At 35.9% G+C, this 14892-nt stretch overlaps 1 protein-coding gene across 1 annotated transcript in view; it reads left to right on the top strand.

The window, feature by feature from the left end:
• The window catches only part of LOC139463457 (homeotic protein ultrabithorax-like), a 31371-nt gene extending 18701 nt beyond the window's left edge, over nt 1–12670 (top strand). Inside the window, exon 2 of the mRNA XM_071244725.1 lies at nt 10535–12670. Within this exon, the coding sequence (XP_071100826.1) occupies nt 10535–10824 (290 nt within the window). The 3' untranslated portion in view covers nt 10825–12670. The remainder of the gene's footprint in view (nt 1–10534) is intronic.
• Nucleotides 12671–14892: the final 2222 nt, after the last annotated feature.

Genomic DNA, 14892 nt, shown 5'->3' with positions numbered 1-14892 from the left:
CTCACGCATCTGCGCTGTTTTTTCCATACCTAATTCAGTCGCTGTGGATTACCCCTCAGGGACCAAACCACCTGACTGAATCATTTGGCATCCTTTTAATAACGGTGTATTTACAATCATTGTTAAATTTTTATAAGCTCGGTCAGGAACCACAACGCATTAATGAAATAGGGACCTACTTTAGGTCGTGAAAATCATCTGTTTTCCGGTTAGGACACGACGCCTACCTTTCATTTAATCTTTGTTTTTCCACCATACCAAATGTCCAAAGCTTCAATTTTATGGTTTAAGAGATAGTGATTACGTGTGATGACCCCTTTAATAGCTAATTCAGTGTCACTGATAGACGCTTGTGCAATCGATATACTAGCACATGACATTTATAAACTGATAACGAAAGAACGGTTGCTGAAAAACCATCTGGGACAATGTGTGCAAATTGTTTATAGCTCTGGTGGCAAGTAATGGTTCGTAGCAACATGTGAGTTAATTTAGTTTTAGGATTAAACTTTTATGGGGATGAAACACAGGTCAGTGTCCTGAATACTGATTCATGTACCGAAGAAACTTCACTGGGAGTGATACCTAAAGCAAGGACATCATCTCGGAAAATGGGGTATTGTCGCTTTTCTTTGACTAGTCGGGCGAAACAGACCAAGAACCAGCCGCGTTTGTACCGTGGTATGTGGAAACATCAAAGTGCAACTGCTTTACTTAACAGCAAGAATCCTATCTATAGTATCACCATTCAGCTTTTTCATCCGGGCGATAAACACGTCATACCGCACCCAACCATATGTACATCTAAAGGATTCACAGATATAACACACACAACAGTAAACACGTGGTCTATTTCACCACGTGCATGTCATGGTCTATTTCTACCATAAGCTGTCAATATGCGTATGATGAATGCCCTCTGAAATGTACATCTACGCGAGGATTGCGTGAACTGAGGTGCCTGTTTAAGCAGACTGGTGATGATTTGTGGGCGAGTTTTAATTTCAGTTTTAGAATATATGTTTGGCATGTCAGTGAACAGCGTCTCTTTTCATGAACGCTCCATGAAGTGCTATTAGCTTCCAAAAGACGCAATTTCTATTATTAGAAATAATTATGATATTTCGTAAAAGCCACTTCTAGAAATGCGGCATAATAAAAGAACTGTTTTCGTAATTAAGTTTTCCTTTACGATTCATACAGTATTATAGTTCGTATTTTAAGGATGTAACTCAATGTTGTCAATTCTGGGCCTTTGGTATTGACAGATATACGGATTAGTAAGGTCTGGTTTAGAAAGATGCTGTACATTTAAAAAAACCTCCAGGTCTGTTTGTGAACGTTAGGCACCGTTCTCTATTAATGAGACTTGATGAAAAGGAAGGACATGCCTGGATTGTGTTGGAATTATATGAAAGTGCTTGTGCCACATTATTAGTTCACACTCATAAATAATTTTCTGTAATGTGAAACTGTGTTGTGAAATTACATATAATGATTACCATCAAGTGCGTTGACATCTGCGATTGCCCGCAGAAATAGGCAATAAATTAGGTAGATAAAACACCCCGTTTCACGGTAGACCTGATATAATTAAAGCGGAAAATTGAATATATGTGATTTAGTTATATGGGGATAAAATATACGCAAGTGTTGTCAGTCACCATCTGTTAAGGATGCTCTCAAGTTGGAAATAATAAATGTTTGAAATTCAAACTACAAAAATCTGATGCATCTTAATGAAATGGATGTCATCAATGTATCAAACTGCCCCGGAAAAGAAAGCACACATTTGAAATTTGGATTTGACAAAAAAAAATACAAACGTTATAAAACGTTACTAGTCTGAAAACAGTCGCGGAAACACTACAAACTGAAGTTCCAAAACTATGATACTTGTATCAAATACATCGCGATCGAATAACCATTTCGTATTTGTTTAATTTTTAACCACAATCAAACAAGGATGTATACTTTCTTTTCATCGGCAGTTTATGACATATGTACTTTCAAGTTTTGATAATCATGATTTCGTTTTAGCATTTTAAACCGTTTCTCTAGTTCAGGTGGACCTAGTTGAATAATCACAGTCCTGCATTTACACCATGTGAATATAACTCGTAGAGTGAAAGCATTGTGTAGTCACGTACAGGGCTGTTATGTTCATTGTGAATCATAAATAGATTATATATATGTCTTGAATATCATCAATTTGTAATAACGATAGATGCATAAGTGCGAATTAATAAGGCCATAAAACCGATCCTGTATTATCGAACGGTTGAACATAGGCGTGTGAATGCCTGTTTAAGTGCAACTTTGTCAAACAACATGTTTTACATTGACCCTTGTTAATCTCCAGATGACTAACCCGTAAACAGATTCACATGAATGGACAACAATTTAAGACTAATCCTATAACAGTGTTAATGTGTATCTATCAAGGCTTTTCGCCTGTGCAGTAGCTTTCGTGTTGTAAAATACATTCGTGTTCTACTCATTCAGGTAAACCCAATGCTATTGTTGCCCCCGCGGCATGTTGCCAACTGCTCGGTCACATTGCCCTTTCTAAGATCTATAGACGAAATTCAACACTAGTGCATTCACGCTACAAATCTAGCTGTGAATGATAGGTAACCGATTACATTTCAACAATAACTTTATTCATTGTATAGGTTTAACACATCAGAATAATTCGACTGTTTATCCTCCCGCAACAAGGATCTTGTATATAATTATCTCACGACAATTCCCAAGGCTGTGAAGATTTGTCAAAACATGTTACAAACGCAACAGAACACGATTTGTAAAGAACATATTACAACATGCACGTATTTTATGATAAAAAATAGACATATCTGACAGTTTGTAATATACAAAAACAGTTTAAGTGACACCACCCCACAGCGCTTTAAATCCTGATCCTCTGAATCTCTTGGCTACAAAGGGTTCCGGTTAAATTGAAATCACTTCAGTCAGTGCTGCAAAGGAAAACATACTGACATTTCGTGATTCAAGCACTTTACCACGAAACTGTTAACCTTTACACATAGACTGTAGTAAGTAACACGATTTTATCTGAAATCTACACAGCACCTAGCGGTGGTCGATTTCACCGCACGCGCGCGTTAAACTGATCGATAATGATGAATATATTGCTTCTGTTGGCGCCACACTTGGTACATTTTTAACGCCAGTGATTCATGGGTCATGTTTTATTCAAGAATGATCATGTATGATGTATAGTGTCGGTGTGTTTAAACATAAGACAAAGGATATACAGCACATATATTTCCGTGTTAGGATGTATATGTCACACGTGGTTTGTGATAGAGACATTTGGAGTTCAAATCGTCAGTAGCATTTACAATCTCATTGATGGCCTTTCTTCAGCCATTCAGTTATTCTGTAGCAGCACAAGCTATATTTCAGGGCCTTTAAAAAGTCATCTTTCGCTGGTGATTGCCGACATATGCCCTTCCGTCTAACAGGTTTGCGAATCGTTAAATACATACCTGTGATACCCTTGTTAAGTTATATTCAGCCGGCAGGGATGACGGTTCATATATATATATATATATATATATATATAAAAATATATATATATATATATATATATATATATATATATATATATATATATATATGGTACGAGTTGAAAGCGCTCGCCAATTAAATTTTTACTCCAATCTTACTCTACTAGTACTTATTTAATTATTACTAACTAACTAACTAACTAACTAACTAACTAACTAACTAACTAACTAACTATATATGCCTTAAATGCAATTATTATAAATGAACGAGACTCACCTGATACACATAATAAAGTAAAGGTAGAGGTTAGATTGATGATTTCAAAGTTGAGTTTAAAAATATCCTACCTTTGTAACTATACAAATAATAATCTCTTCTTGATTAAATTAATTAAAAGAATTCATTAATAATCATACAAACATAGTTCCGTACAAAATGATGTCATGTGCCAGCAAACCTAGTGTGATGACTGTCTGTATGTATTGACATATCTCCTAATCAATTACAGCTGTCAAAATACGCACCTATATTGGTTGGGACTGCAACACCTGTGTCTGTCTGAGCCGCCATTCACACCGTTTGTTTACCTTTATTGAAATCGACTTGTCTGGCATGATGATATCACACAACATTTTGAAACTGAGGCCTATTAAGTTTCAAGCCATTGGCCTCAAATATACTGGTACGATTGAGATTTATCACATACTTATTGCCTTGGTAGAATATAATAGTGTTAGTTTCAGCACGAGAAACTGTATACTCTAAGCAAAACGAAAATTCGGAATGTAGTGAAATGTCACACCCTTTATGTCACTTCGAAACCGCTACCCGTATCGAGTTACCAACATATGTTTTGACACATTCCGTTAATTCGGTTTGAAATGGAAATGCATACAGTGGCGTATAAAACGCCTAAATGAACCAGATCTTCGACATGGCTTGTGTTATGAATAATGGTTCCATTACCATGATAATCCCCATCGCAACAATGAATATAATTCAATCCAAATATTCATAATTCTTTTATGAAATTGATTAGTCGTTCAATAATGTTAAATCACATTGACGGAAACAATATTTTAAGTTTACATACACATTAACCTATAATTGTCAATCATGTGCTTAACTATATATTTTATACCAGCTCAAAAAACATTTTTTATCAACTATAAAGGGGAGAGATTCTGCCTTTGCTGATCAATAATCATAACAGCAGTATAAACAGCCAAGTTAGTTCTATGTTAAGCAAAGCATCGTAGTTATATATAAACATCAAAGCAGGTTTTGTATGAGTATGTCCGTATTTATGGCAAGACGCTTTATTTGCTCGGGGCTGTGTTCATTGAGTGATGGATTTGAACTGCAATACACAAGTCTGGTATATCACCGTACGGAGATGGTTGTGTTAAATGGCATGAACATGTGGCATACAATTCACATTTCTTTTAACTTAAAACATGACAGTTTCATTTAAATTTGAACTTTCTGTCCCTCTTAAACGACCCATCCCCAAGACGTTTAAAATTTCGATAAAATCTAAATATTCACCAAACAATTGTTTGCCTTTGTAAACGGTACCTCTCTGGAATAGATTGTCAATCACACAACTGGTTTAAGAGTGAGACTGGACAAAATGCGAGATAACATTTGACTTGAAACGTATGTCTGAGGACAAGATACATTTTTGCATATACAAACTGTTACTTGCACCGTCTCACTGCTTACTTGCGGGGGTTAAATATGCATATTTGTTCTTTTCTCTATGACACATATGAACTATATAGTCGTTTATCGTTTTTGCCAATAAGCAAGTATTTCGTATATAGACCACCCCCTTTCAACAAGCCCATTAAGGCCCGAGTCAATTACATACCATCACTGTCAAATTAGAAACACATTTCACATCTCCGAGTCAAGTACTTCTGAAAGCGTATGCACTCTGTGCTCTTTAGGTTTGTAATTTTCTAATACATTTCAATTAAGATTGATATATTTCCAAACTCATTTAGAACACCTATTGGGGGTATGCACAAGAACGCCGTAAAGATAAGAAAAAAACGCTTTGGCTAAGCCGTCGTACACAAGGTGTGTGGTTTGAGCAAGATATACTTGAAATCTAAAACGGAATGCCAAATTCGGTTGCCACCATCAAACACGATTATCAGAAACAGGCTACGTTCAGTCTGCTTCGAGGACTACATCAAGGAACCACTCTATGTCATAAAAAATAAAAAAGTTCATTATCAACAAATCAATTATGAGAAATAAAAAAAGCAAAACTGATGTTCGAATGTAAACCCCAATAGTTAAACAGCTAAAGAATGTCTTTATTTAATAAGCTGCTTCCATTGTGTTGTTGCAATGCGTCGGAATGTATTTACTTTTTCCCTGTCGTCTTCAACCCAGACGTTCCATTTAGCCAACTTTTGTCCATTACTACCTCTATTAAGTCGAATTAATGCTCTTTGAAAGAAACAATAAATATCCGAAATTAAAAGATTACTGGCGCTCTTCAACATATGCCTTCCATGCTGAATATAGAGAAATTGGACTCTGAGCAAGCTCTGTGTAGAAATTTTCTTAAATGACATCAATTCTGCATGAAAGAAACGATAAATATGGCAAAATCCAGCTATCTCCGAATGTTTTTAATATATGACTTTAAAAGCGCGGTGTGTCAAAAACCAATCCGTCACACGGCCTGGTTGATCCGATCGAAGACACCCCTGAGCTGACGGGCTTTCTCCAGATTAAAGCGCTTCATGCCGCGAATTTCAATATGGCTCATCAGCTTGCTATCACGACCGAGATTTATGTCAGTGTTGGACCCAAGATGCATTAGTCCAAAACCTTCCTGGTCATCAGACGTCCAGCCATGGTCACACATGGTCCAGCCTGCAACCCATCATGGTCAATATGGCCATGATCTCGTATTATACCAGGCCGCGACGTGAGAGGCATACTGCTGCTGAGACACTGCCGCTACCGCTTCGCGCCATCAACGGAACCACGCAATACTTTTAAGTTAATTGTGCCGAATGAAAAATAGATTTTCAAAACGATGGTCTATTCAGTGTATGTGAAGATTTGCTCTTTTTTTAACACAGATAAATTTCATATAACACGGAAATAGAGAAATGTTATGTGAGATAGTTCATTGAGGCAACGCCCATATTTCGTCATATCGTATGCATATTAATTCTAAAACAAAACACAATTATCAACCGGAACAGATTCTATTGAGTGTAAAAGCCAATCAAGTAGTGAAATGTGGATGAATTGATGACTGTAAATCAGTGATGACACCAGGTGTTCGCAAAGGGTAAACATGTCCTGCCCCACCGGTAGATTTATCTTGTGGTGATGAAAAATGATATGTACATGTATTGGACCAGAGAGCAATGCTCATTACTCATAGAACTATGACAATATGAACTCAAACCCGTTTACTAATAAACAGTTGTTTATTATAGCATTAATTTATAATTTAAACTCGTTGAATTATGACTTACACATATCTGTTGGTTCGAATCTCAAATTGGTCCCAGTGTCAACCTTCCAGTAGCAGCATTCCCTGCTTGTTGCTTTATTATCTTTAGATTCTGTTTATTCTCAACGAAGCCACCACCGGTCGTACATGAGCACATAAGTAAACAGGATTGACATAGTAAGACGTGTGATAGAGTAAAGTATCACTGTATAAGGATTAAACATCACTTTTATACACTGGATGTTTTTTTTACTTTAGCGGCACGTGCCGAATGAAGTGTAAGGTCTTTACTTAGAAAAAGGTACCCGTGAAGATCCGGGTTAGAATAGGTCATCACAACCCATGCTTGCCGTTAAAGGTGCTATGTTTGTCGTAAAAGGCGACTAACAGGATCGAGTGGTCAGACTCGCTGACTTGGTTGATGCATTTCATCGATCCCAATTGTCTGGATCGATGCTCATGATATTAATCCCTGGATTGTCTGGTCCAGACTCGATTATCTACAGACCGCCCTCATATAGCTGGAATATTTCTGAGTGCGGCGTTAAACAACAAACCAACCAACCAACCAACTTAGATAAGGATAATTACCTTTAATGGTAAATGTCGGTTGAATGAACAGCGCCGACCGTTCACAAAGGTTATGGTCGTCATGTAACAACAATCCGATTGAAGAAGAATATCATTTTCTGTTAATCTGTCAATATTTAACCTGTCGCGGAAAAACGTGTTCTACATTCTATCAAATTGTGCAAATACGCTTCAAATTAATCAGCTACTGATGTGTAACGGCAATAATACCTTATCTCAGTGAGCTGTTTATTCTGGAAGGACATTAGCTGAGAATATACCGTTGGTTAAAAAACGATGTCATTTGTTTTAAATATATCTCTAAATGTTATTATGTACGTACGCCTGTGACCATATTACTGAAATAAACCTCTAAATATGGACGCAATGCACACGTCACATTGAACTTTCAGACCTTCTGAAAAAAATGACACTTCGACATACAACTGAAATTCTACTTCAATGAACGGTACATCTGCTCACTTACATTCGTAACTAACAACTGATCATAGGCAGTGTTAAGATAGGAGGATGCGCGATAGGTACAGATACAGGTCTCGTAAGTGTACTGATGATTACGCTAGACATCAGTGGTTAGCCTACCGCCGAACAGCCCACCGTTGAGCTGGGCCACCAACCATGACGGGTCAGGTAAAACACGATTTACATAAACTGATCCGGGTGGGAGGTAGATCACAAGATTGGGTTATGAATTTGTTGGATGAGTTCTTAACGATGTCTTTGGTATCTTTGAACAATGTGGTACATTTAGAGTTTTTGGAGGCATTCGTGTTGACTAATTCAATGTTGTTTGTACATGTGTTCACGCATTCAATGATCACTTTATTCAATTATTTGTTGTTTTTGCAAACATAAGCCTTTTATAGTACAGTTTCGAAAGATCTTGATATGTAAACTACCGAGAAACAGAAACTATACACTTTAAAATTGAATTTGATAAAAAAAAATGCAAACGATATGAAAACATTGCTTGGCTGAAAACTGTCACCGATACACTGCAAACTAAGTTCAAAAACAAAACTATGATACCCGTATCAAATACACCACCATCGAATAACCATTTCATGCTTGTTACATTTTTAGCCATCATCAAACATGAGTTTATACCCTTTTACCCGGCAGTTTATTAAATATTGGTAATTTACACAAATGCGTTAAAACATGCGTTAATAGACGAGTCCAGTAAAATGAATCTGCTTTGTACAAATAGATATATACATTACAAACATGTATTCCATCATATAAAAACATGGATGGAAAATATTACATTAATCCGTCATAATAAGTTCCGATTGGATCCAGTTCAAAATATATTCATTTTTTTTCTAATGCGCATCCGTACACGACACTCACACTCACTCCATGAACATATAATGGACCCTTTGAAAAGAACAAAGACAGCACCAGTTTTACAATGTATCCAAACTGATGCAGGTGATTCGGACTCCAAATCTTCGAACAATAGCAATTTATTACCAGAAAACCCATCAAACTGCAGTAAAATCATACTTATTGTCCTCCTGTAAATGCAGAAAATATTCAGCAGTCTCGAGGGACGTCGCTGGTTATTACCATCTTTACAAATTCTTCTCCTATTTTCTAACAGACTCAAAGAAAATCCCATAAATCGAATTAATTTCTGCTACATGTTTTGGTCACTATGAAATGATCAGGGCTATACTGTCTGTTGTATTTATTTTTAGTCAGTGTTGGGCCAGCGACCACTGATTTTACTTCTTTGAATAACAATACAAGGCCATATAAATCTTCAAAGGCTTTGAAGTGCATGAATACATCTCTCAATGCTACTTCACCCCCCTCGCGCTTGTAACAATGCGCACTAATTTATTGCCAGTGTACCGGGCGGGGAAAATAGTTCAAGAATGAATTTCAAAGCGGACACCCATGGTCCACACGACATCATCTGCGTCCGAAAGCCAACCATTGTTTACCTCTAACATCCATATTTCATTCTTTTTTATCTTAGTTAACATAAATCTTGTTTCTGGTCACTGCCTGACCGGTGTCCACTCACGGGATCATGTGCATCCATCCTACCAGGCTCCGGTGTAGTTTACACATGATGGTCAATCTTTGTCTGGAACGGCAAGCAGGTGGGACGGATTGCAGAGCAAACCATCAATGTAGGGGGTCGGTCAATAATAGCCTGCAGCGGTTATAGAAATGCCAGTGGATGCTAATTGAAAACGAAAACAAACACATGAAATATACATGGCAAATATCAATGTAATTGCTTGTAATTAGCAGTGTGTGCTTTAAGGACATACCCGTTATATGAGGCATATCAAATTACAAATTATATATAACTGACTGTTAATGTCGGGATTGATACCCAGGGGATTCACGAGTAGCACGCCCTTCTCGTGGTCAAAAGCTCTTTTTAATAATCATATCATTAAGAATGATTTTAATCATATGTTTCTTTAACGATATAAGTGCTTAATGTCACATTTGAATGCAAATATTACCGTCTGAAAGGGATCAGGTCAAGATTTATGCACACGTTACGCGTTCTTACAAAATTAAGTCTCTGAAATTTTAATAGAATTATACTTGCTTTCAATTAACAATATTTGTCGCCGGGTCATAAATGACATATGTGGAATACCCATCTAGAAATGCATGTTTCACTCATTGAGTTAGCGATGACGCTTCAGGATTTTAAATGTGACACGCATAGCCAAAAGGTTGTTGTATAAATCAAGTTATGTGGCGCATTTGAAAATGTCGGATTATGTATAATCATTTCATGAATATACAGTAACAGTTATATAAATGTGAATGAGTGTGAATATGTCAATAAGTCGTACATTATACCTGAAACGATGTCCTTTGATTTGATGCCTTGGTGCAATGTTTATTTATACAAATTAATATTTTTTTCTTCTTTTCCAGGGCCTAACTCCGCTCAGCGTCGAAGAGGCCGCCAGACGTACAGCCGATATCAAACGTTGGAACTTGAGAAAGAATTTCAGTTCAATCACTACCTTACAAGGAAACGAAGGATAGAGATCGCGCATGCGCTATGCCTCACGGAAAGACAGATAAAAATATGGTTTCAGAACAGACGAATGAAATTGAAGAAGGAAAAACTCGCAATAAAAGAAATGAACGAAGGTGGAAAAAAATTCGAAAATATTTCAGATGATCTAAGTGACGATCCTGGCAATGAAAATTCAAGGTGAAATTGCTAACTGTTCAGGTGTAAGCTGCCATTTTAAACGGGTAAAAACACGATAGACGACTTCAGATCTTCGCTCATACAGAGCCTGAGAACTAACTGAAGATCATCTACTACAGATATCATTGCGAAAGTGTGAACACGGGTATTATTTTGAGGAGATATTTTCAAGTTCGTTTCCTACAAAGTGTTAATCACTAGATACCTCATAGGTTCTGTTGAAACTGAAAATCCAAAGATGAAACTTTGCCGTGATAGAACCAAAATCTCACCGGATATGACGTAACTGTGTACACCGAAACTGCTGACGTCATGTGTTGGTGTCAATATCAGTCGTCAAATATGCCTTTGTGTTGCAGTAGAGGACATTAGCAGGGAGGAACTGATGCCAAACGTCATGACGTCATAAATGACGTCACCATGAGATTTGGGATTTTTTTTGTTGTAGTATGACAATCATAAACTGTAGATGACCGTTAACCCCAAACACATATGTGACCTAGTGCGAACCCTGAATTTTATTCTCAAAATGTCAGGGTCTAAGAGACAAAACGAGAAATATTGCCATTAGTTCATACTGAATGAACGTTAGAAACTCCATGTTGCCATTCACTGATGTATGTTTGTTTACCTTTAATTCCCCTGCATACATTTCTTCATACCCTTTTATTGAACTCTTTTGAAGGCTTCAGAAACACGTTAGCCTTTGGTTGAAGCTGTAACCTATCCTTGGTTATACTTAGCAATAGCTGGCAATATAGTTTTAAAACCACGCAGAAACCAACTGCCTGTATTTAATCACCAAATTCATTTGTTTTATCTTATTGTGAAGATATTTCCATGACAAATCATCCTTATTTATTTTTCCCAAACCACAGACAGAATTTATCAAGGTTATGAAACGATTCAAAATGATTCAAAATGAAAGGGACAATAACGAATTACATGTATATTATATGTACGGGGATCATAACGATATCCCGTACCACTGATGACTGATTGTTATATATGCGGATAACAGGGAATCTTCATATGTTAGTAAATGTCCAATGTCAATTATCACCATCGTATATAACTCGCCTCTCTGTTTACAGTGTCTGTGCAATCTGGATGAACGTATTATGAAGTGTAACATGTTTTATTCCAATTAATATATTTAATGAAATGAGTGCCATTTAAATACCAGACCTTAATTGCTCAAAGGCATACGTTCAAAAGTAGATTTAGTCAGCATTGAATGACAATTTGGAATTGTATAAAATTCAAATTCGTTTATTTTTGTCACAACGATTAGGTGACGGTTATATCAAACGAGGAACATCCAACTTTCTCATTACATAAAACTGTTCAATGTGTATGCATGGAGCATCAAGATTAACATTGTGATTATCCGACCATGTAGAAAAATGGAAAGATGCTTGAATTATTGGGTAAATATAACGAGAATATATGAATATGTGGAATAACCCATGAACTCTATCGAATGTTTTGCTGTATATGTCCTGTAGAGTACAAAGATAACTATTTAATTGAAGTGGATGTTTTGTTCACGAATTCAAAACGAGAAGGTAATAAAGGGGAACAACTCCTTCAGATACAAATCAAGGGAAATCACTCTAACGAGAATTCTTTTTGAACAAGACGAGAATATTTGTAGTGCATGTTTGTTTTTATCGGTTCAGTGTAAACAACTGGAAATCGTAATCCTATTTTTTGTTAATGCATCTGATATTTTGACATATTCCCTTGCTATATCTTTGTTATGTAAGCTGTCTTTTAACGAGAAAATGTCACTGTGGCTTCATGTCAGTATTGTGAATGTTTAATGTTTACTTTACCTCAAATAAAACAAATTTGACAATAGCTATTACTTCTGTGATTCTTCGGTTACAGGAAATAACCTCAGCGTAAGCATCGTTCGTGTAACTGAGGGTTTGCCGTAAATATATATACATATGTACATGTTTTAGATTTACCAATCGCTTTTCTATATCTACAGGAAAACACATACGGTATATTCCACAATATAAGTGTCTGTTCACAAACAATCAATAAATAATATTGCTCGTGAGAATTTATTATAATAACCCTGTTTCTAGAAATAAGTTTTCATTTAAAGTAACACACATACCAATATCCTTTGAACTAATGTAAAAACGCATGTTCTCCTTAAAAATCTCAATTGATATATGTAACAAAAGCAGGTAAAAACTATAATAATATTTACAAAGATAAGTATTTTTTCGCTGTATGCATTCAACCATGGTGCCCGTGGAAGGACGATGCTAACTTATTGTTTACATTACAAAAGTGTTTACTTTTGTAAAAATGATTCAATAACGTCAGATAAAAAAGTGGAAGCGAAAGGTGGGACACTTGAACAGTAATACCAAGTGTGATTGTATAAATCTTTGCCTGTTTGTCTCCCAAACCATGACCATACACAACTTAATACCTCATAACACTGTGCAATTTTATGTACTTCTACGAGATATGAAGGTATATATGAAGGCGTTCCCTTGCACAATAATGCAGGTAACGCAGCTGCAGTGAGACACACCAATCTGGGTAACTTAACTGCTCAACGGAATACTCACCACCTTTTATCGAAACATATATCATTCAAACGTTGTGGTTATGTTAGCGTAAGGGTAAACTTCTATCGTTTTACCCCCTAACACGAATCCCCCTGTGCCAAGTTTTTACAGAGGAAAGAAATACTGATCACGAGAAACCAAAATATACATTCTTGGACAATCCTGTTGGTTTTATTAAGACGTACGAATATGCCAAGAGAATTCTGGATTCTTTTTTTTTTTTAAGAAACTATGCCATCGTTTAAGAAAGGCAAATCGCACACAATGGTTTGTTTCTTTGGACAAAAAAAACCATAACGTAAAGTTTAGGAAGGATTTTGTTATGACAATTGCAAAGTATGTAAATAGTGTTAGGAGCAGTATAACTAAAAGACTATGACGTAACACGATAAATGTTGATATAATTTAGAAAGCAACTTTAATATATCGAATACAGTATTTCTTGAGACTTTTGCTTGAGAATATTAATGACATACAAATAAACATAGAAGCAGTCTGAGCTATTTACAACTGCCCTAAATACTATCATGATTATGTGCAATTGTTGATAAGAAAATGATCAGATGTTCATGAAAATTATAAAATGTCTTAATTGACCGTCTATCATTGAAAATGAGTAGGGTACTTGATGAACAATAGATGCGTTTTGATGTTTAGTCTTTTGTCCAATACAAATATTCTGTGTCATAATTGTTGAAATATAATTCCATAGAACAGAAACAATGTTGAGAAAATATTCTAGTTTAAAAATATTAATTGAATAAGACTTTTTGTGTTTCTGTCGCACGATAACTTAATTGAGATATCTATCCTAGTTTTGTCTAAAAGCTGGTCAAATAAGAAATTTATAATTCGATGATTGTTTTATGAATGTTATATAATTAATCATTATCAAAATCCTTACCTGTTTCAAATTACTAAAAAGTCGGAACACAATTAATGAAATGACGGATTCTAGTCAGCAAAGTATGTGAAAACATTTCTCACTGTTAAATGAAAACGATTGTGTGTTCATGTCATTATAATATCAATTTCAATGGTAAATTACAATTAATCATCGGTGCACCAAATGTTCTTTATATGGACACGTGTAAACTGGATTTTAATATGGTATAACATATTTAATGAGGCGTCGGTCACACTCACGATCTATAAATGAATATCCCTATCAAAGAAAGCGTCAAATCCTCCCTCAAACTGTCATAAACGAAACAGATAGATTTGTGGTATCATATGCATGTAGCATTCTGAAGGAGAAGAAGATCGATCATATATTTTCCTTTTGCATCCTTCCTCCTTTTCACATGTCAATCAAACCTGTTGCTTTGGAGACAGATATACATTGCTAATGTACACTTAATGGTATGACCATTAGAATCAATGGTCAACTTGGCTTGACCCTGTTTACCATATGTGACTCGCCTAATGGAAGGCCATGCATGGGCCCAATTGCTTTGGAGCATCTATGAAAATAT

The sequence above is a fragment of the Haliotis cracherodii genome, unplaced genomic scaffold (assembly GCF_022045235.1).
Source record: "Haliotis cracherodii isolate W230 unplaced genomic scaffold, xgHalCrac1.p SCAF_16, whole genome shotgun sequence".
NCBI lineage: Eukaryota > Metazoa > Mollusca > Gastropoda > Lepetellida > Haliotidae > Haliotis > Haliotis cracherodii.
The sequence above is the reverse complement of the archived record's forward strand: the minus strand, read 5'-3'. Positions and strand labels throughout refer to the sequence as shown.